This window comes from Onychostoma macrolepis, chromosome 21 (genome assembly GCF_012432095.1).
Source record: "Onychostoma macrolepis isolate SWU-2019 chromosome 21, ASM1243209v1, whole genome shotgun sequence".
NCBI classification, from domain to species: domain Eukaryota; kingdom Metazoa; phylum Chordata; class Actinopteri; order Cypriniformes; family Cyprinidae; genus Onychostoma; species Onychostoma macrolepis.
The window spans coordinates 2612751-2637402 of NC_081175.1; the positions used below are offsets into that span (position 1 = coordinate 2612751).

A 24652-nucleotide genomic window follows, 5' to 3' on the forward strand; every position below is an offset into this window, starting at 1 on the left:
AGTCGTTATTATGAGATGAAAGTTCAATTCAACTTTTCATGTCATATGGCTCTATATTAGACGGGCTGCGGCATTAACTTTGTGTGAATAGATTGTATTTGTGTTGTATTTTGTTGTGTTGGCGACTATAAATGTAAGACTTTCTGCTCTAATTTAAGACCTTTTTTAGGCCTTAATTTGTGGAAGGGTGAATTGAGACTTTTTAAGACCTGCAGAAACCCTGGACATTTAGGCCGTTTTCACACTTTATTGACTGAACGGGATGAGCCAGACCGAATGTGGATTAACTTCTGGTTAACATCATCCAGGAACCCTTAAGTGACGTCAAAGGATAAGTAAAGATGCTTTAGAGAAAGTCTTGGGAGTAACATCACAGATTTTTTTTTTTTGCTGTTTACACAAGCATTCATCTGCTGCAGACATATTGCAATGGGTACGAAGAATGCGAGCTGCTCGCCGATGGCCATGAGAAATGCTGCAAAGTCAAAGCAAACGATGCCAGAAGCCTCAGTGTGAAAGCGCTCTAAACAGACACAAACACAGAACGAACACACACACACACACAATCCATAAATGAGACATGAGGCTGAGATGAGCAAACGCAGCAAAAGAAGGGCAAGAACACGTGACGTCTCAGACGAGAGGAAACAGCGCTGTCTCATGAGTAAACTCTGTGCCAATCAGACGCTGACCTTTACACAGACGGGCTAATTAACATGCTGCTGTCTCACTCTCAGAGCAGAGAGAAAAGACAGTCGATCTGCTCTGAGAGGACAACGCTGCCTCTCCATCCATCACTCGACTCCATCACATCATCCTCATCAACACATCTGATACTGCAGGAAACATCAATACAAGTGCACAAAGAACACCAGAAACTGCTGCAGATTCAAAGCACCACGCTCAGACACACATGTACGCAAGCCCATTCCCACCACAAGAAAAAAACATGCTTTAGTAAATCACAATCTTGAGATTAAAAATCATATTTATGAGATAAATTGACATTTTAAGTCAAAATTCTAAGATAAAAAGTCATGAGATAATGAAATACTGTCTTCATTATGAGAAACAAGGTAAAAAATTATGAGATAAGACAAAATATTGACATTTTAAGTCATAATTATAAGTCATGACTTCCCATGTCATAATTGTAAGTTAAAAAGCATGAGATAAACTGACATACTTAGTCAAAATTATGAGATAAAAAGTCACAAGATAAGTCTAAATTGAAATACTGTCTTCATTATGAGATAAAAAGTTAAAATCATGAAACAAGATGAAATTTTGACATTTTAAGTCACAATTATGAGAAACGTCAAGTTATGACATACTATGTCATTATTATAAGTTTAAATGAATAATTATGAGATAAACTGACATACTAAGTCAAAAATTATGAGATAAAAAGTCACAAGTAAAAATCAAGTTATGACAGTCATAATTATGAGATAAAGTCTGAAATAGTTAAAAATGTCAAAATCATGATATTATCTTAATTATAAGATAAAGTAAAAATTCTGAGATAAAAAGACAAAATGATATTTGACATTCTAAGTCATAATTATGAGATATAAAGTCATAATGACACCAGCCAATTGAACTTTTCATGTCACATAGCTCTATATTAGACAGGCTGCAGTGTTCATTTTGTGTGAAAATGTGGTATTTGTGTTTTATTAAACAAAATGAAACACTAATTTCATATATATTGTCTTTCAAAAATTCAAGCACTTTTCAAGCACCTCTTCATGAATATGGCTGTTTCCAAAGGTTTCCCAGGACTTCAATTTCAAAAAGTCAAATTCAAGTACTTTAAGCACCTTGAACAAACCCGGTTTCAATTTTGGGGATTTTTTTTCTTACATGGCAGAAATGGGCTTCCATACACACGGTACACACACACACACACACACACACGGATGGAGATTTATCGGACTCTGAATAGGACCTACAGAAAGTGTGTGTGAGTGTAATCATACATACTACACAGAATAATACCAGAGCATTACGCTAGTATGCACTGCCAAGTCCTGTGACAAACAGCGCTCGTGATTTCACAGAAAAAGGAAGCGAAAAGAATGACTACTACACAGGAACTGTGACATTGCACTGTTCATTTACATAAGGAAAACATGTTGACCAATGACAGACAACACCTAACCAGGCACGACATGATACAAGCGCTCTCCTCCTCATCAATTACAGCTTTACTCAACATGTTGCTCGTTTACAGCATATGATGTCCGTTATGTTGTGCTGCGTGGCTCCGGTCAAAAATCCCCATAACTGTGTGTTAAATGTCACGCTGTGATCGGCTGCTGGAAATGTTGTGCCTGGTTAGGATATGATGCAACTCTTTATGAACACACAGGAAAAGTGTCAGTGAAATGTGTTGTGAACATGCACAATAAGTGTAAGCAAAGTAAGACACTTGGTATGAGGATGAAACAACATGAAACACAATGTTCACGCAAACAATCTCTTCTGGCATCTCTTCTCCCAACATTATGACTTAATGATTTTTTCATAAGAGAGAGAGAGAGTTGAGCAGGTGTTTCTTACCCAAACAGTCCCCTGTGCAGTGAAGCAGCCATAAAAACAGAAGACACGTGATGTCAACTAGTACACGCATCAAGCACTCAGGTGAACCACAAACACAAGCCCGTGAAGTGCTCAGACACACACTCACACACAGCTCACCTTAACCCCACCATCCAAAAATAAAACATATACTGTGCATGAACGACATGAAGCATGTTTTAGGACATTTAGATCATCTGCATTGTGTGATTGCACCATGTTCTAATTAGACACATGCGATAAAAGAAAGCTACTTGGGAACGGTTTCTATTTCTGTGATATTGCGGCTGGAACGAGAGCATAAAAACACACAGGCGTGTCCAGTGACAGCGATGATCTCAGCTACTGATTATGTGCTTTGTGTAATTCTATTCTATTTGTATCTACTTGTTTTCTTTTTATTTATTAAACACAACTTGACCCTCGAACACTTGCACCCTCTATTCTATTTCTATTCAATTTACTTATTTTCTTTTATTTATTAAAAAAAACCTAAACCTAGACAAAAAACCTTGATATCATCTGTTTATTCTCAGCGCATGCTCGTCTACCTCTTTACATTCTCGAGCTCGTGACAGCAGGATTGATTATGATTGGCTGTCAATATTTTTATCATTCATCAAAAATCGTTCTGAAAGTGATTCCAACGATATCGTTTCTCTGTGCCTTTATCTCTATAGTTATGGTGTGGACTCTCTATTCTTTAATATCGAGAACGCTTTTTCAACTACATCTTTATCGTTATCTTTCCTGGTGTGAACGGGCCTTTAGACTAACTGGGACTTTTAAAGCACTTGCATATTATTGCTCTTTTGTTGGTTTGACTGCTTCTATTGTTCTCATTTTTAAGTGGCTTAAATACTTAAATAGGTTTTAGTTATTATTTGCATTATTTTAACAATCATACAGAAATCAACAATGGATATTTTATCTTAGGTCTTGAAAATGAAAGGAAACGTGAACTTTCAAACGGTTTACAAACACGTGGACTTTATGACTAGGATAGTATGTATTTTGAGATGTTAAATGGTTTAATTTGATTATTTTATGACAGTTGAGCACATTTTCTCAACAAAATCATACAAGGGTGTCCAAACCTGAAGAGTCCAGCTCAAACACACCTGCTTGAAATTTTCTGGATTAGGGCTGTCAAAATTTTTGGGAATTTTGAATATTCATCGAATTTAAAATATAAATCCACATTAAAAAAAATGCAAAAACGTCGCATTCGAATTTTAGGTGTGCGTCAAGCAGCCTTATCAGTGGCACACAAGCTGCGATGACGATGTAAGTGTCATTGCATTTCAATGCTTTTTTTTTTAGCCTATCCAGTTGAAGCCACTAGATGTGGCGCTGCTACGTTGTTCATTCAAAATATTGCGGAAAAAGAGAACATCAGTGCAGAGAAGATGTTGTTTACGTCAAAACTGAAACCAAGCCGTTCACACAGAATGCATTTTCTAGAGGGACATCTATCACCGTTGGACTCGCATCTCGCACAAGAGAGCCGCATGTTTAGAAAGCCATGTAAAATTAACGTAAGTTCAACTTATAAAAAACATGTTTCGAGACTTTATGGAGGTTTTCCCCATCTCACTGCATCTCATGTTTTTAAATAGAAAAAGTACTCTTTGTGATTGGTTTTCGGTCCTTTGTATTAAACTATATATACATACATGATGCTGTTTTGTTTCTAATTGTTTAAGCAACTTATATATATTTGGTTTATAAACATTATTTTAAACATTATGCACTTTTTTCAAAGGTAGTCATGTTATTTTATTGCTTTGAATAAACGTGCATTAGTAATATTTTGCTCGATGCGCCCTCTTGTGGCCTCAAGAGAGAAGCCAAAAGCTTTTTTCCCCCTAACTGAAATTATGTCTTTTAAATTCAAATATAATTTGAATATTGATAATATTTAAGTACAAAATTCGAATTTAGTTTTTCAGCCATTTTGACAGCCCTAATCTGGATAGTGAAAAATGTGCTTAACTGTCATGAAAATAATGGCACAACTTTTTAATTCTACTAAAACACTGATTTACTTAATGTAGGATGATTGTGCGATGAAATATGAGTAAAACATGTTTTCATGGTGACCGGTGCATCTGCTTCCTCCATCCTCCGTTCAATCGTGGAGACACCAAACTGATGGATGGATGGAGGTCTGTTTAAACCCTGTGAAGCGTGAAAATGTCATGCAGTGAAACACCTCGAGAGACACTAAGAGCAGTAGCTCACGTTCTCAGTGTGGTGGCCGACAGATGCCAGTCGTGATGCTGATGGAGGAATCGTGTAACTCCATGAACATGTTGCTCAGGACATGAACGAGGTGAAAATCAGCGAATGGAGGCTCATGAGAGGACGTGAACTCAACTAGACTCTCAACCATCATCCACTCAAGAACATGTCTTTACCTGAAGGGTTTTGGAGGCAGGATGCTGAATCTGGTCTTCTCCAACATCTTACGGATCTTGTTGCGTCCTCCAGACACTGTGTTGGCCTTCATCTTCTTGCGGCTCTTGCTGTCCGAGGGAAACTCCAAGTCACCGGGCAGATCCGGGATGGAGAAGCGGTTGCTCTTCCTCTCCTGAATCTTAGGGATGTGAGGACCACCGTTCTTCTTCTCGTTCCTCATGCGGCTCTGAAGCTCTTTGAAAACTGTGACAAAGTCAAAAACTTGGTTACACTTCAGTAACTATTAACTATGACTTTCGCCTCAATAAACTCCTAATTTGCTGTTTATTAATAGTTAGTGCGGTAGTTGTTAAGTTTAGGTATGGGATGGATTAAGGGATTCAAAAATTGCTCATGCAGAATAAAACATTAATGCGCTTTAGAAGTACTAATAAGCCAATATGTTAGTATTATGCATACTTGTTGGCGCTGCCATCTCAGTTAGAGCTAGGTAACCGGTCATACATGACGAAGGATTACAACTCAGACATTATCTGGCGTTTAGCCTGCACTCTCACACAAGAGAGCAGCGGCCATTTTATTAATGATTGCACACCTGTGTATGTAACTCCACCCACATCATAATCACAGTCAATTAGATAACATATACAATTACATAGGTCAACACCCCCACTTGTTCCTACATTGACAGGATATAACAATGCGTCACATACATGCATCTCTGAATTACAATTAATTCACACTCCAAATAAAAAACACATAAATTTATCCATTTTAGCTTTAGACACAGATTTTGTTAAAATGTCTGCCACCATATCAACTGTAGGACAATAATGAAGAATTATTTTGCCGTCATTCAGTACAAATCGAACAAAATGATATCTTATGTCAATATGCTTACACCTTTGTCGACACACCGGATTCTTTGAAAGTGCAATAGCACCCTGATTGTCCTCAAAAATAGTCACTGGTGCATATTCAAGTACATTGTCCATTCTATTGATTAGATTGGTCAGATACAAGCTTTCTTGTGCTGATAAAGCCATATATTCTGCTTCACATGTGGATAAAGCAACAGTTTGTTGTTTCTTAGACTTCCAAGAAACAACAGGCCCATTCTTAGACAAACTGAAACAGTAGCCAGTAATACTATGCCTGTCATTCAAGTCTGCATCGCTATAAGCCACAAGTTTCAGATTTACATCACTTTTCTTACAACATAATTCCAAGTCTGCTGTACCTTTCAAATACCTCAACACATGTTTAGCAGCCACCCAATGTTGTTCTTTTGGTGCCCTTAGATATTGTGACAATTTACTAACAATGAAGCTTAAATCTGGGCGAGTACTTGTCATCATATAGATTAAACTGCCAATCACTTCTCGATACCCTTTTAGGTCAACAGGTTCACCATCGTTGTCAAATTTTACTTTGATTTCACATGGGGTTGATCTTGGTTTGCAGTGAATCATATCAAATCTCTCCAAAATTTTTAGAATGTATCTTTCCTGATTCATTTTTACTTTACCATGTTCTTGCGTAAAGTCAATGCCTAAGAAATGTCGAAGTTTTCCCAGATCCTTAACTTTGAATTTAATTCCCAACATTTCCTTCACATCTCTGAGTATTTGATCATCACTCGCTGCAATAATAAGATCATCAACCCAAATAATCAGTATGATTCTGTCTTCGTCAGTTTGTTTACTGTAAACACAATGATCTGTTGAATTTTGAACAAAATCATTTTCAATTAAGAAATCATTCAACATCTTGTTCCAATTTCGTCCTGATTGTTTCAGACCATACAGTGATTTATTGAGCTTTCATACCAATTCTTCTCCTGTTTTTGACTCAACTTCAAATCCTTCAGGTTGCTTCATATAAATTTCACAATCTATAGGAGCATGCAGATATGCGGTTTTAACATCCATCTGAAGTAACTCTAAATCATATTGTGCTGCAAGCTGCATTAAAGCACGTACTGAAGTCATATCGGCAGTAGGTGAAAAGGTCTCGTTATAATCAATACCAGCCACTTGACTATAACCCTTTGCCACATACCTGGCTTTATATAATCCCCCATCAGGATTTTCCTTTATAGCATAAACCCATCTTCCCCCTACCGCCTGTTTACCTTCTGGTAGTGTTGTTAATGTGAAAGTATTATTCTCTTTTAGAGAGTTCATCTCATCCTCCATAGCTTCAACCCACTGCTCTGATTTGGAAGAGCCTAGGCTTACTTCAGTGTCTGGGGAACATCACATGCAACACGATAGCAATAGTCTATAGTCAATGGCTGATCTGCATCATCTTTAACCTCATAATCATAGTCTGCAAAGTACTGGGGGGGTCTTCTTTCTCTTTTTGGATATCTAGTACCTAGATCATTCTCCTTTTCACCCTTTGTACTAACTTCATCCTCAACTTTCATTTCCTGTGGAATTACTTTAGTCTTATCTAGTTTTGGTACTAGGATTTCAACCTCCACATCCTCCACTGTCTGAGTATCTCTTTCATTTGTACTTTTTGTGACAAACTTCACCAGTCTACTTTTGAGTACCCTTCCTGTGTCTGGATAGAAAACAAGATAAGCAGGACTATTTTTGTCATAACCAACAAATATACCCTTTTCACATCGCGCATCCAACTTTTTCTTATCATACTTGTATGCATAACACTCTAACCCAAACACTCTCATTTTGGATAGGTCAGGCTTTTTCCAGTTATCAGATAGTATGGAGTTTGTCCCAGACGTCTATTATAACATCTGTTTCTAATTATAGCCGCGGTCTGTACCGCATATGTCCACAACTCCTTTGGTAAATTACTCTCAATTAGCATACATCTTGCCATTTCAAACAAAGTCCTCCAAGCTCTTTCAGCTGTCCCATTTTGATGGGGTGAATAAGGAGCTGAGGTTTCATGTCTTATAGCATTTTTGCTGAGCAATGACTGAAATACTGAAGATGTAAACTCTGTACCGTTATCTGATCTTATACATTTAATTTTACCATATGGTGCAACATCAGCAATGAATTTCTCAGTGGCTACGGCAGTGTCACTCTTGCTCTTCAAAAAATAGGTAAACATAGCTCCTGAATAATCATCTGTGAATGCTAAGGCAAATCTGAAACCATCTTTCCCTGCTGGTTCCATAGGACCAGCCAGATCTGCATGAACAAGTGCAAGTACTACATCTGCTTTCTCATCAGGATCTCTATTTCTGTTCTGAGCAAATTTGCCTTTTACACACACTTCACATTTCAAATTGGATCTGTCTATTTTACCTCTAATTTTCATCCCATCTGTAACATTCTCCAACTTTAACACATCATCATAATTACAATGACCCAGTATTTCATGCCATGTCTGAATATCATAGCACGCGTTACACTCATCAATCTCATTAGCTACAGTACTCAAGTAAAACAATCTGTCATACATATGAATATCAAAAGTTGTACCATTTTTGTGAATGAGTCGGTTCTGTCCCTCTTTGAAGATTAATGTCGCTCCGTGTGAAATTGCCGCTTTGACGGAAAAGATGTCTTGAGAAAATGATGGCACATAAAGTGCCTCAGTCAACATCATGTCCACAATGCTGCCATTGTTTATTTCTCAAACGCAATTTTGCGGTAGCTTTCTTCAACGCGATACCACTGGCCCGTTCTCCATCAGCCAGCTCCAGAATGTGACTCTGAGGCTTGAAACTTGAGTCGAAATCCACGAACTTCTCAATGTCCGTAACGATGTGTTTAGTAGCTCCAGAATCCACCATGATACCTTTCATTTCCTCCCCACCAATCTGGACTTTATTCACCTGCTCCACCATAAACGCAAATGTGTGATCCTCCTCTTCATCCATCATTTGCTTCACTTTATCCCGCTTTCTTCGACGACAGTGCACGTCTTTATGTGAGGTGCTTTTACAGAAACTACACCATTGTCTCCGTTCCCCGCGCTCCTCAACAACCACCGTGCACTCCGCGGCTTTGTGACCTTTCCGTCCACAATTGTAACAGGTGAGTCTTACATTCCAATTGTCTCTTCCTTTAATTTTCATTACGCTGTCCTCTCCCGAACCAGCAGTGCCAAACTTCTCTGTGCTTTCATAGCTCCTCAATTTTGCTTTAAAGTCAGCAAATGTTAGTTTTTCATCATTCTGGGTAATGAAAATAGAGAATGGTTTGAAAGTATCGGGTAAACCCTTTAGAATCATGGCAGTCAATAAATCATCGCTCAAAGTCTCTCCCGCATTCCGCAATGCTGTGATTGCGGTTTCCGCACGAATAATATAATCCGTAACGGTTTCATTAACACCTTTCTGAAGAGATGTCAACTCCGTATACAAACTTATCACACGTGGCTTGCCCTTACCAGCGTAGTGATCTCTCAAAATCTGTAACGCCTTCTTGCCATCATCAGCAGCCTCTCTCATCACAAGCGACATACTCTTGTCGTCTAATAATTGGATCAGAACTGCATATACCTCTTCATTTTTACTGTTGTCTTCCACCTCCGCATCCTCATCGTTCACGGCAGAGGCTTCACCCAATATGGTGGATTTCAAACCCAAAAGACGCAAATGTGCCAGGAACTTCGTTTCCCACAGTTCATAATTCTTCTCCTCTCCGTCGAAACATAAACGATTCCATCGGTTCCCAAACTCTTTACTGGGCCCATAACCTGTTGGCGCTGCCATCTCAGTTAGAGCTAGGTAACCGGTCATACATGACGAAGGATTACAACTCAGACATTATCTGGCGTTTAGCCTGCACTCTCACACAAGAGAGCAGCGGCCATTTTATTAATGATTGCACACCTGTGTATGTAACTCCACCCACATCATAATCACAGTCAATTAGATAACATATACAATTACATAGGTCAACAATACCAATAAGCAACTATTTAACAGTGAGCATTGGTCCTTCAAGTAAAGTGTAACCAAATGTATTTGTATACAGCTTTTCACAATACACACGGTTTTGTAGCAGCTTCACAGAAAGTCGTACTGTTATGTCTATAATGCCTTCGTGCTTTTTCAGAGCGAGTTTTAGTGCTAGGTGATATGACGATATTTAACGGTGATACGAGTGATCCGCCGGGTTTATCTAGCTATATTGTATTTATAATGTTGTCTAGCACATAATTAGGACACGTTTAAGCATTCCAAGAAAATTAAGAGATTTAAATGTTGGTGGTTTTGTTCTAATAAAGTGCCCCTTTATACTTTTTTGGATGTTACCTTTCAGATATTTACCATTCTGTCTGTGAATGTAAAAGGTCTGCATAGTTTCAAAGATGAAAGTGCATGATAAAAGGAGTTATTGTCTTCCAAAATAAAGAATCGATACTGAACTGCCTGAAACGAGTCGTCAGTGATTGTGTCATTGTCATGTCTAGAAGACGTTGTTTTCTGTGCTGCGAAAGCAAAACCACTTTGCAGGATGAAGGATGAGGATGTGAAGAGTCAGTGGTTAAATTTATTTTTACATTGATCCTTGAACAGATAGTTTCAGGCACCATGAGAACAGAGGTGATGCTGCAATGCATATTACGAGAAAATAAAGTGTTGTTTAACCTCGGGTGCATGTAAACCTAATGTAGGAGTCCTCTAAAACTAAATTAGGAACCTTTAAGACCATAATAGGGGGACATATTTAAATGTTGGTCGGTTTGTCCAAGCTAGAGTAAGTGATTAATAAAAGTATTAATAAAAATATGATTAAAAAAAAAAAGCAGATGTTACAGTCAGGGGTGTGTGTGCATCTCCATGTGTCTGCATGGTAACAGCTGTTGTTTCCATCTACAGATTTTATTAGAATTTTGATATTTTGTCATAAAATGCTGAATGGAGATACAATTTCTAAAATGTGCATTGGCATGTATGTGCTCGCTTGAAGCAGATAAATGATTTATTTGATAAGCAAACATGGAATTGCACTGAAACTGCAACAGAATCAAATTTACTGAATAAGTTGCAAGATGCATATCAAAGTCATGTGAGTCTGAGAGGGCACCTCAAACGATGCTGTGGAGAAATGTCCGAGCCAAAGCCATTTACATATAAAATGGCTACCAAAATAAATGTTGGTAACTGCAGTTTGACTAAAAGTAATGACTAAAAGTTGACAAGAATGCAATGACTTTTCGTCAACTAAAACTATGAAAGACTCAAATGACTAAAATGTGACTAAGACTATTAAGCATTTTCGTCATTTATTGTGTTTAATACAACAGCACTTTCAACTTTCATTGTCATAAGTGATCATTTTAATCTTTTGCACACATGGGGTGGAAACGTTGCTTTATTCGCCAAATGTTTTTCTGAAATTTTGTAGTGCTTCAGTTTTTTTTTTGCATTGAATTAAATGAGCAGCTCAGATGGAAACAGCTACTTATCTATCAGACTAGATGACGTCAAGGTGCTTCCACAAAATGACTGAAAGAATCCTATCCACGGGCAACTTGTCATTTTCTCGAATTCAAGAAACAAGAAACGCAGATCAGGAAACTACTTCAACACCTAATGACACCTGTCAGCCATTCAGCAAGAAGCAGTACTGTGATATAAGAACGATCTGTATGTTCTGTGACATACCGAAGATGTTGGTCTTCACGGTAAGAGAGAGGTGTGTGTTGTTCTTCAAGATATCCATGGCTTTGGAGTACGAGATGTTCTCAAAGTTCTGCCCATTGATCTCCATGATCTGAGGACAGACGAGGCGCAATGTGTTCATGCTGAAATATTTATATGTTAAGTGTTGTTCAGTGCAGAGCGCGTTCCTGTAATCTGTACCTGATCTCCACGCTTGAGCCCTGCTTCTGCCGCTTTACTGGCCCCCTCCACAGTCTCGACGAAGATGCCGAAGCTCCGCTCGCTGCCGCCCTGAACCGTGAAGAACAGCGGAGACTCTCTGGATGGCTTCTGCAGAGTGATCTGACGACACTTGGCTTTAGCAGCACACGCGATGTTCAGCAGACGCAGATGACCCTTCATTTTCTGAGACACAATTCAATGAAATGCATATTTCAGAAATAAATCCGATAATGTACATATATTCATAATCTGTAAATATTCTGATACTGATATAGCTGCCTGAGAGACGTTTTGAAGATGGCCACTGAGTGAAATATCATGCCTTAAGGGGTTTTAATAATCTTTTGTTGTGCTTTAAAGAAGTACGCTTATTTTGATGTGTTGACTAACATTCTAAAATTATTGTTTTAAATAGTGCTGTCAATTAATGCTGGCATTAATCGCGATTAATCGCATTCAAAATAAAAGTTTCTGTTTACGTAATATATGAGTGTGCACTGTGTATATTTATTATGTATGCACACACATGCATGTACTGTACATATTTAAGAAAAATGTTATGTTTATATTTTAAATATATTTATATATAATATAAATTATATGAATATATACATATAAATACATATAAATATTTTCTAAATATATGCTGTATGTGTGTGTATTTATATATACATAATAAATGTGCATGTATTATGTAAACAAACACTTTTACTTTGGATGTGATTAATCGCGATTAATCGTTTGATAGCGCTAGTTTTAAATGTACTAAATTGCGACTTAATCATTACAAATGCATAATTACAAATATATTTAAATGACATTACAGATTATTTCATAACAGGGGCTAATCATATGTTTGTCAGTACATTCAGCAGTACACTTTAACCATATTTCAAAAACAATAATAGAAATAATTATGAAATTACATATATATAACGAAGATGTACTTAAGTCCTACTTAAATGGGTCAAAAAGTAACTAACTGTATTTAATATAAATGCAGTATATAAACTATAATACATTTTCATTTAACCATTTAACTAAAGTGACATTCATTCTTATATCAGAGTGCTCTTTTTTTTTTAAAGCATGCTACTTCTTTTTCACAAGGATTTCCAGGTCTAGAAATCACTATTTTAGAAATGCCTGATATTTCCATGTTTTTCTCGAACGTAGGAACCCTGTTTTATTGAATCAGTCCGGGTTTGTCTAATGTCAACACTCACCGAAGAGTCCAGTAACTTCTCAAAGTCCTCCAGGAACTGAGTCATGACCGGATCGCCTTCAAAGTCGTTAAAATGATTGTTTACCCACAACAACACGATTCTCGTCACCTGCAAGATCCCAAAATATGTCAAGACATGCAATCCATTATTTACCACAAAAACAACACTGTAAGAAACAGAAAGACTGATGCACACACATACTGACCGTGTCTCTGAGACTGTCCACTTTGAACCATTCCAGAAGTTTCTTGCCCACTTCCATGGGGCTGGACAGGAAGGTGCGGTACGTTAGGAGGAAGTCCTCGATGTAAGTGGGATCCACCACTGATGGCTCCTCCACCAGGTGCATGATCAGTCGCTCAGGAGTGCCCTGATACAAACAACACAAGTGCACATGATAGAGAGCATGCATGCAGATAGGAACCTTCCTATGCAGTTGCTAGGGCATTGCTAGGGTCTGTTACAGTGCTGGGTAGATTACTTACAAATCGTAGTTCGTTACTGATTACAAATTACATGATGAAACTTGTAGTTAGTAACGTAATCTAGGTTACTCATTTTAGGGAATGTATTCTGACTACTTTTTAGATTACTTTTTTATCTAACTTGTTTTAAACTTACTATTAAATGAAACATTGACATAAAAAAGCAAAGCCATTTTTTTATATCAACATCATAAAATGCATTAAGCATTACATTACGCCGGGGGTTTCCCAAACTGGCTTAATGCAAGAACTGCGGTGGGTTTGTGAGTTGATTAAAAACATCATAAAAATGTAAAATAAAAATAATAACACTTCAACACTAATGTTATATGTGACCCTGGACCACAAAACCAGTCATAAGTGTTTTTTTGAGGTTTATACATAAGTTTATACATTATACATAAATAAGCTTTCCATTGATGTATGGTTTGTTAGGATCTGACAATATTTGGCGGAGATACAACTATTTGAAAATCTGGAATCTGAGGGTGCAAAAAAATCAAAATATTGAGAAAATCACCTTTAAAGTTGTCCAAATGAAGTTCTTAGCTATGCATATTACTGATCAAAAATTAAGTTTTGATATAATTACGGTAGGAAATTCACTAAATATCTTCATGGAACATGATCTTTACTTAATATCCTAATGATTTTTGGCATAAAATAAAAATGGATAATTTGACCCGTACAATAGCCGTATTTTTGACTATTGCTAAAAATATACCCCAGCGACTTAAGACTGCTTTTGTGGTCCAGGGTCACATATTTGTTTTCCTGCACGTCAATGTGACCATTAACCGACATCAGAGAACTGTAAACATGCAAATTGTTAAATTATTGGAATATTAACTTCCTCTGAGATATTTCAAGTAAATATTCTATTTTAATGGTTTGGCTGACAAAAACGTTTGGGAATCCCTGCATTACATGAATAAATATTAATAAACATGAAAACAGCAATGACATTACACGCTCAGGTCTGATATATTTTGGTCCAGACTTCCAGAATCAACAGTTACTGAAGGTCACTGGATATGATGATGAGTCATTGATTGTGTTCCACAGCTATACATCACCAGTGTTTTTAACATTTGTGACTATAATTCAAGATAAATGGTATAACACACAGTAGGATTTTTACAAAGGAAAATTTAAGGGAATGTAATCCATAAAAAAATGACTGTAATCTGATTATGAGCATTTTAAAATGCAATATACTCTATTTAAGAGTACTTAATTTTTAAAAATCAGATTACATGTAATGAGCTACAACACAGCACTGCTCGTGACTGATGCAGACATCACAAAGAGCAGCCGTTCTCCAGAGGATCAGAAACCGACAGCAGCCGGCCTGAAACCGAACCTGCCTCCACAGATCTGATGGGTGATGGGAAGCACTGCTTGTCTTCATACGAGACAAATGGGAAATGCTCAGGCTGCAAAGTCCAGGCTAGTTTAACTCGCACAGAAACCCGAGCTACCACAGGTCAACAGGGTAACATTTTAAAACTAACAGACTTCACCATACTTCCCCAGCTGATTAATCACAACATATTAATTTGTATAACAAGTTTTTCGAATTGTCATGTTTAAATATGTAAAGGAGTAAAGCCCAGAATTTATCAATTAATACTAGATTTAAACTGATCCAATATAACTGGGTACTTATGTCACACCTGAAAAATTAAATAAGTTTAACCCAAACATCCCAGATATGTGTTTTAAATGCCAAAAACATAAGGGAACATTCTTTCATCGTATCTGGGAATGTGAGGTGATCAAGTCATTCTGGCAAAAACTGATAACACTAATTTCCTTAATTATTTCAAAACCAATTCCAGTTACCTCTGAAATGTGTGCTTTGGGTTTATGTAAGTTTATCATTACCAGGTTATCACACTAAAATGATAGACATTTGTTTAGTTATTGCAAGACGTCTGATAGCGTTCTACTGGAAGAACATAGAAGGTCCATCCATTGACCATTGGTTGAAAGATTTGGCACATTATATTCTATTGGAAAGAATAACCTACAGTATAAAGGGCAAGCTAAAGGACTACCATAAAATTTGGGATTTGTTTATACAGTTTCTGGAAAATAACCAAATATCGGCACAGGCAACAAATACCTCTCACTCTACTGACTGATGTATGTATATATGCACTTTTGTATGTGAAAATATGTGGATATGTCTATCTTAGCCTTTGTATAAAAACTTCTTTACCTGTATAATTGAATTTTTGGATGCTTTAGGGGTGGGGGTAGGGAGCTAAGATATAAAAATTTATTTTTTTATGAATGTTTTCATGTTATCTTCCATGCCTTTATTACAATAAAATTTAAAAAAATAAATAAATAAATATATATATATATATATATATATATATATATGTGTGTGTGTGTGTGTGTGTGTGTAAAGTTGACTTTATCCAGTTAAATCATGTATGCACTAACTTGCATACATTTCCAGAACAGAAATCTGAATATTGGATAAAAAAACCAGGTTCAAAGTTCTTGCTTGATTTTGTTGACATATGTGACCCGTTCTGGCGAAATGAGTCGGAATGTGCAAATTTTCAAAAATGAGTTCTTTTTATTTTCACATTCTCCATTAAAATACCTTCAAAATGATATATGACTTGTTGGAATCAGATAAAAAAAAATGACTGAGCTACAGCCGTTTGAAGGCAATAGAGGCAGCAGATCTGATTTTGAGAAAAATCGAGTTAAAGATTCCAAAGCAAAATCACCAAGCAACGTTCCTCCAATTCTTTTCTTATTAATAATTACTATATTATTAATCACAATATAGCTGTTTTTATTTTATCTTTGATATTAAAAATAAGAACAAAGATGCAAATAAACAGTAGTTTAATCAAGAGCAGCGAGTGATTTGCAGAGAGGATTTTGGATTAATCTATTTATCACTCCATAAATCAGAAAATACTTTCCATAGAGCGAAAAAAATAAATCCTAATCATGTTTTTAGGAATAACATGTTATATACATCAGATGAAGGATATATGAACAAACCCATCTATTAAAAAACTTCAGAAAAGAGATAGGAATAAAACAAGGCTTTACATTGGGTCAGTGTCTCAATGTGATGCTTCTTTTTCAAATCGGTCATCATTTGTTGTTTTTGCCACATCCTTTTGACCAGCATTAAACTGACTGCTGACAAAATCCTACAACAGCAGCCCAAAGCAATGATTGATTCTAAACTTCAGTGACTCTTCCTCACCTTAATGACGATGTGGCCCTTCCTGGTGCCGCTGCGGTCCAGCTCTCGGTGCTCCTTCACCATGACGATCTCGCCCTCCTCCTCCACCTTGTGTGTGTTCTTCTCCACATGGTTGAGGATGCGGCAGTAGTCCTCTTGTGCGATGCACACAAACTGGTCCACAACAACATGAGGAAGAGCAATGAACTGACAGTAGAGCAGGAGATTAGTCTGCACCACACACGGATACTCATAGCACCAACTCATGAGTGGAGCGCGCTCAGTGCAACGTGTGTAAGAGGATGTGTGTGAGCTCCGGACTCACGGCGTAAGAGGAAGTTGAGGTGGAGACTTTATTTTAGGGAATCAGCAGTGTTGCTATATCAGGAGGCATTTGCATCTGGACCCTGTGTGATATGTCAGTGATAACACTGCTCACTCCCAACTCTGATTGAACCAAATTAAGTGCGAGTACGCAGACATTTAAAGGGACAACCACCCAATAATCAGATGTGGATAAACTGTCCCACAACACTTAATATTCCTATCTCTTGGACTTCATTAGACACTGATCTGTTGGTTGTTAAGTTGAAAACCAGCACTAGTCAATGTCAAAATGTTTGAGATGAGATGTACGTTTCATGACAGTTATATACAGTGATGCAAACAACCTGACTTTGAATTAAAAAATATATCGCTTATTACATGTGTTTCATGTAATGTGGCATGCAATTGAATGCGTCATTAGAAAGAACGTTACGTTTATGCATTTAACAGACACTTTCATGCAAAGCTACTTGCATTGCATTCAAGGTATACGTTTTTATTGGTTCATGCATTCCCTGGGAATTGAACCCATGACCTTGTTTATTATTTGACTCTCAGTCAGTTCCTTACACTAAGCTATTAAGTGATTAAGCGAAGATTTTAGCATGCAGCTTCTTCGAAATGTTTCCAGGGAGAAATCATTCAGGTTAGTACTTCTGCACACCGATTTCAACAAGAAAGGTGCGTCACGAGGCTGTAGAGGGAAACTGCGAGGGTTTGTGAAACTGGCACTCCGTGAGAGAGTTTTAACTTGCGCGTTGTGATGCAGACTAATGAGAAGTTCACACAAGCGGTTTGTGCTGCACATTAAAGGGATAGTTCACCCAAAAATACATTCACCTTCATGTTGTTCCAAATGTCAAAGCTGTTTGGACCCCGATGGCTTTCAAAATATCCTCCCTCCTATTGTATTTTTGTCATAACTTTTTGTCTTAAATTCAATTTTATATTTCATAATTACAACTATATTTTAGTTTCGACTTTGTCATAATTTTGTCTTTTATCCCATAATTGTTACTTTTTTATCTCATAATTATGTTTTCAGCTTTATCTCAATTATGACTTTAAAGGGATAGTTCACCCAAAAATGAAAATTCTGTCATTAATGACTCACCCTCATGTCGTTCCAAACCAGCAAGACTACATTACTACGTTTCTGAGCCTTGATCGTGTTAGGACCCTTGCTGTCTATAGAGGGTCTGAGAGCTCTCGGATTTCATCAAAAATATCTTAATTTGTGTTGCGAAGCTGAACGAAGGTCTTACGGGTTTGAAACGACATGAGGGTGAGCAATTAATGACAGAATTTTTATTTTTGGGTGAACTATCCCTTTAATATGTCATCATTTTGACTTTTTATCTCATAATTAATACATAGTATTTCATCATTTTGAATTTATCTTATAATTATGACATAGTTTGTCATGATTTGGAATTTATCTCATAATATAAGATATAATATAAAATAATTATCTCTTAGTACATTGATATAATTTATCATAATATACATATGTATATATAGTAATATAATTTCATAATTTCTACTTATTTCAGAATTATGAAATAGTATGTTATAATTTCAGCTTTATCTCATAATTACAAATTAATGTCATAGTTTAGATTTTTTTATCTCCTAATTGATACATAGTATCTCATAATTTCAAATTTTAATTTATCTTATAATTAAAAGATAATTATATCTCAAAGTACAATAATATAATTTATTTATAATTTATGTATGTGTATATAACTTAGTACGTCTACATTTTTTGCATTTTTAAATTTCATAATTTCAAATTTTTGTCATACTTTTGTCTTTTTTCTAACGATTTCTAATAATTTATCTTATAATTATGTGACACAGTATATCATAATTTCAAATTTATTTCATAATTCTGACTTGCGTCATAATGACTTTCTTAATTCAATAATTATGATTTACCAAAGCATGATTTTCTTCTTACTTGGCAGAAATGAACTTGCATACATGCTCTCACCTGGCAGTCATCTCCTTTAGTGCACACAACCCCATTCATGAACTGTCTGTCTAGAGACGGTGCGATCCCGAAGCTGTTGCCCATGCACAGGATCTCTGTTCGGCCGTCTCCATAGCTGATCTCCACAGCACCATTCAGGATCACGTACCACAGGTCCAGCTGCAAACACAACAGTGCACTATGATCACACCACAGACGTCAAATGAGTTTTATGCATGTCAGATCTGTTGTTACAGACGCTGGTATTGTGGTGAACAACAGTTGAGATGGCATTCCAGGGATCAACAATAATAACGATGACAAGCTCTAGACATTTTTACTCGATAAGGATTCATCTAACAGCAGAAATAAATGCGATAACAGCAGTCAGTGTGTGTCTGTTTGTAACTTTTACAGTTATACAGTTTTGTTCTGCAGCATTTTATTTGACAAAAAATAAAAATGCAATGTTTGTTGTAAATTCTATTTTCATTACATTTTAAAGATTATATTGTTAAAGTTTTATTAATGCATTTAATTTTGTATTGAATCATCCAGTAAAAAATAGAAGGGAAAACAGAATTTAGGGGAAAATAAAACAGCCCTAAATTAAAAGGAAGCTCTGTGGAGTTTAACTGTGAACAGTTTATTTTAATATCGATATTGTATGATATGGAAATAAATATTGCGATAATATTTTTGGCCATATCGCCCAGACTGAAAAGGTGAAGTGGCTCTGTTCATGTGAAAATGTGTGTGTGTGAATCCGCTGCAATATCTTGACCTTTGCTCCCACTGTTTTTTTTCTGTGTTTCTGTCTCCTTCTCATCCACACAGAAGTGTGTTTGTCTTGTTGACCTTCACAGTAGCCCACACACAAATAACACGGCTAAATGTCTCTGTGCGTTTCCCCTCTCAGCTCTTCTTTAAGCTCATTTATAACGTGCTTCAAAGTGTCTTCATGTGGTCCGACATCTAACATAATTACTCTGTTTCATGACAGACTGCTCAGCCTCAAAAACACACACACACACCATGCTCTTTAGAGGGCTGGATTGTCACCAACAACTCCTTCTACTGTTGTCTTCATGAATCATTTGTGCTTTCTTAAATGATTCTCTTCTTTCTCTTAATCACGAAATGTGCTGTAAAAATAAACCGACCATGTCTAAAACAATAGTCCAGATCTCTGAACAAAGGAACGTCAGATCATCACAGATCCATGTTTTGTCCGTTTTGGGGCTCATGACTGTGTGTGTAAGATCATATAGACGTCAATTTGCTTTTATGCCATACATTTGCATTTAAACAAGGCTTAAATCGAATTCATAAAAGCGTGCGAATGGTAATAGAATCGATTCTTCCAGCCCTACTAGTGATGCTGACACGGCATGTCTCTACCTCCTGTTTGTCCTGAAGAATGATGGTGTTTTCGTGTTCCACCACCTCGAACATCATGACCCGACACAGCTCCCTCCTGACGGACATGGTCATGTTAGCAAAAGCCGGCAGCTGATGCATGAACTCCAGGAGCTGCTCTGTAGAGAGAGATGAGAGAGAGATGTTGATGGGTGTGGTGCTTGCTTTTCATTTGGACTAAAAATAACAAGAAGTGATGTGTATGAAGTAAATGAACTCCGTTAGCATTACACTATTTGGCATTGTAACATTTTTCTTGACAATTATGTGCAACCCTCTTTACCCTGATTTTCAAACACATTTTTGATTCCAGTAAGCAAGAGCACTAAACAGGGTTTCTGCAGGTTTCATGAAAGTAAATGTACAACCTTTTAAAGAGCTTTTTAAGACCAAAATTTGAGGAATCATTTGAAGGTAACACAATTCGTCAATGTTCTCCAAATATAAATGTATAAAGAGTAGGCAATGAGCTGAATTAGTAATACTTCAAAGTTTGAAAACACAACTTCCTACTGATCTCTATTATTTTTTAATTCATTTTTTATTAAAAAATCTTAAAACTTAATAAAAATATATTAATAATAAATTATAATTAATAAATTATTAATAATAGGAGTAAATTATTTTCTAACAATATAAGTCTTAACTTTCACTTTTTATCAATTTAACACATCCTTGCTGTTAATTTATTTCAAAAAAAGAAAGAAAAAAAATTCACTGACCCCCAACTTTTAAACGGTAGTGTATATTGTTACAAAATATTTCTATTTTGAATAAATGCTGTTCTTTTTAACTTTTTATTCATCAAAGAATCCTGAAAAAAGTATCAGTTTCCAAAAATATATATATATATATATTAAGCAGCACAACTGTTTCCAACATTGATAATAAATCAACATATTAGAATGATTTCTGAAGGATTATTTGACACTGAAGACTGAAGTAACGATGCTGATGAAAATTCAGCTTTGCATCACAGAAATAAATTATATTTTAAAGTATATTTAAATAGAAAACTGTTATTTTAAAATGCAATAATATTTCACAATATTACAATATTTTCTGTATTTTTGATCAAATAAATGCAGCCTTGATGAGCAGAAGAGGCTTCTACATTTCTCAAAAAACAAGACTTCATATCATGCATCTCAAGTAAATGCATCTCGATTTAAAGGATGTTTAGATATTAACAATGCAAAAATACTGAAGAAGACATTCATTTAATGGATGTTAATTTTTAGCAATGCATGCAGCATTTATTGCCACGACTTTATCAATCTGAGAATTTGTCCTCTGATTTAAGACCTTTTTAGGCCTTAATTTGTGGAACGGTGAATGTGAACCGAATATCAACTTAAGACCTGCAGAAACCCTGTTGCCTATTCTCTTTCATCAACAACCAAGCGTTTTACCGATGTCGTCATCGGTCCGATCCACCGCATCCTTCTCTAGACACTCTCGCACCAGATCTCTGCCCAGAAGAGCCTCCGAGGAGCGCTCAATATCTTCATCCTCCTCCTCTTCCTCAGAGTCCACAGGAGCTTCGGGGAGGCCGGACAGATCCACGTCACCCATCTCGCTCTCGGTGGCCTGCGCAGGAACAAACAGCATTGATTGCGGCTGCTCAGTTTTAGGAAAGGAAATCACAAGGCTTGTGTCCCACTGGACTCCTGCTTTCACTGCTATTCAGCACTTCCTTTCTCATTAATATCAATGTAATCTCTGCTAAAAAGGGACTTGAGAAACCTGCAAGAGGTTGACTGATTCAAGCTTTGGATGCAAAATCAGGCGCTGCGTTTGCATGCTTTCCTGTCATGAGCCGCATGTGCAGCGCTGCAGATATTAATATCAGTGACATTCAGAGCAAACTGCATCTCATAGCACTGTGTCTGTCGTGTGTTTACTGGCTTGTAGTGCATGTGTGTAATGAAGATGAATTGTGTGTAACACCTGAAGAAGCTGTTCTGGAACTGACATCAACCTTTCATTTATTAAGTTTCATTAAATCTTTTACCTGTGTTCTTTCATCCAAACCTATAAACAGTCAGAAGTGTAAAAATGCAATGTAAATGCACATCATGCATGTGAACAATGCGATATATAACACACAGAGTAGGTTTTTTTTCCCACATCTCTCATTGTTTTGTCTGACCAACAAAACATTTGAACACCAGAGGGAGTCAACACACTCCTAATGCATCTTCCCTTTCAATAATCATCTGATTCATATTTAATCATACAAACCATAAACCTCTTATTCACTGTGAGTATTCAAACAGGTCTTGTTGGTGTTGCCAAATATCTGATTTCACCAGTAATTAAATCATGGCTTGCATTATGCCATTAAAATGCATTTAAAATACATTTGCATATAATCAGTGAATGTGCAAATATGTCTGACATCATTCAGTATTTTCAGACGAGCAGAATTATGAAAATTTCCCTTTTTTTTGTCAGTGGAAATCTAATTCCTCATTGTGTACTTCATTGAAAAATCCAGATTGGTAAGATTTACAAGCATTGGAATGGTTCATTCCATTTGAACACTTTGTTTAGTATCATGATTGTATTGATTTGTGATTTATTCAGCATTGTGCATTAAACCGTACTGATTTGTGAACTGACTATCGTTCATCAAATCAAACACAGTATTGGTTCAGCTGATGAATCAGTCTTGACCATTTCAAGATATCAGCATCAGATGATGATGCTCATGCAGAATCAAAATGTACTGATAGCTTGTCAAAGCATGTTTTCACATTTTTACTGGTTTTTGAATGAACACCATGTCAAACAAATGTCCATTTAAAGTCATCCTTAGAATGTATTTTTTATGACCATCAGAACCCTGCTCATACATCACACATCAGCATTGGCCAAAACACAAACCTTTATATAAGCCATTTATTTATGATTTATAACTGATCAGATCAGTCACTAATCTATGATCATCGGTCAAAAAAAATATGTATGAAAGGAAAGACAGATAGCAGAGCTGCAGTTGAGACAGGAAGGAAAGAAAACGCACATATTACTGAGAAAGTCAGAGAGGAACCAAAACTCAGTAGCGTGTCCCCAGCACCTTCTGTGTGTTTCATATAGAGACTCGAATTGATATGCGATAAACTGTCATTTTAACAGCTTCTTTTCATTTAAACTTTCCCAACAAAAATGCTGATTGAATTAAAACACATATGGCACAATTACCCATTATTTATTTTTATTCAAATGTGTCATTTGTTCTTTGCGTGTTACAGACAACAAATAGTTAATGTTCAGCATTTACTAATGCATTATTGAAATCACAAGTTGTGTTTGTTAGCATTAGTTAATGCACTGTGAACTAACATGTACTATGAACGACTGTATTTTTATGAACTAACATTAACAAAGATTAATAAAGAGTGTAATAAATGTAGTGTTCATTGTTTGTTCATGTTAATTAATACATTAACTAATGTTAACGAATGACAGATTGTAAAGTGTTGCCATATATTTTTTTTAAAATACAAAAAATAGTAAATATTTATATATTGGTACAAAATATGTTCACGTAAATATTTTTTAATTATATTTTAGCAAATATATTTTTGGCCATTTTTGTATATTTTAAATTAGACATTTAAAAAATTTTGCCGTATGGGAAATTCTGTTTCCACAATTTAGATACTTTGAACTGTCAGTTCAAAATACTGATTTAATCATTTGTTTGATCAATCAAAAATGTTCACAGAAAAAGTTTCCCATACTTTCAAACTTTGACTCAGAATCAAGTTTTTGAGCACTGAGCGCTCTTCAGGCGATCAGGAGAAGAAGTGGCCGTACCTGGTAGATGTCTGATAGGCTGCTGCTCCCCGAGTCACTGGCGATGCTGCATCCTGATTGGCTGGGCGGCATGTGCATCTGCTGGTGGGGGTGGTCTGTCAGATGCATCTTGCTGAGGTCACCAGGAAGCTGTGCAGACAAGACAGGAAGTGAGAAATGTTGAATTGAGGACATCGTTTATAATGAAGCTCATGAATGACCTGTCTCTCTGCCTCTGAATGTGAGTGAGGAAAATACGGCAACTTAAAAAAAAAACATAAGACAACTTAAAGACACAGAGAGAAAACAACTCTAAACGACTTCTTTAAAGCTGGGGTATTTAATTTAAGTTTCAAGAGGTCCGGT

At 36.4% G+C, this 24652-nt stretch overlaps 1 protein-coding gene across 11 annotated transcripts in view; it reads right to left on the minus strand.

The window, feature by feature from the left end:
- The window catches only part of rapgef6 (Rap guanine nucleotide exchange factor (GEF) 6), a 101744-nt gene that overhangs the window by 22488 nt on the left and 54604 nt on the right, over positions 1 to 24652 (minus strand). For 9 of the 11 annotated variants that reach the window (XM_058757667.1, XM_058757661.1, XM_058757663.1 and 6 more), the window contains 11 exons: positions 24308 to 24436; positions 21895 to 22072; positions 20465 to 20601; positions 19085 to 19243; positions 16783 to 16935; positions 13259 to 13423; positions 13054 to 13161; positions 11807 to 12010; positions 11609 to 11717; positions 5004 to 5247; positions 2566 to 2577 (listed from right to left, as the gene is read on the minus strand). In XM_058757667.1, coding sequence (XP_058613650.1) covers positions 2566 to 2577; positions 5004 to 5247; positions 11609 to 11717; positions 11807 to 12010; positions 13054 to 13161; positions 13259 to 13423; positions 16783 to 16935; positions 19085 to 19243; positions 20465 to 20601; positions 21895 to 22072; positions 24308 to 24436 — 1598 coding nt within the window. The remainder of the gene's footprint in view (positions 1 to 2565; positions 2578 to 5003; positions 5248 to 11608; positions 11718 to 11806; positions 12011 to 13053; positions 13162 to 13258; positions 13424 to 16782; positions 16936 to 19084; positions 19244 to 20464; positions 20602 to 21894; positions 22073 to 24307; positions 24437 to 24652) is intronic. The other 2 variants (XM_058757662.1, XM_058757665.1) reach the window with 1 other exon arrangement.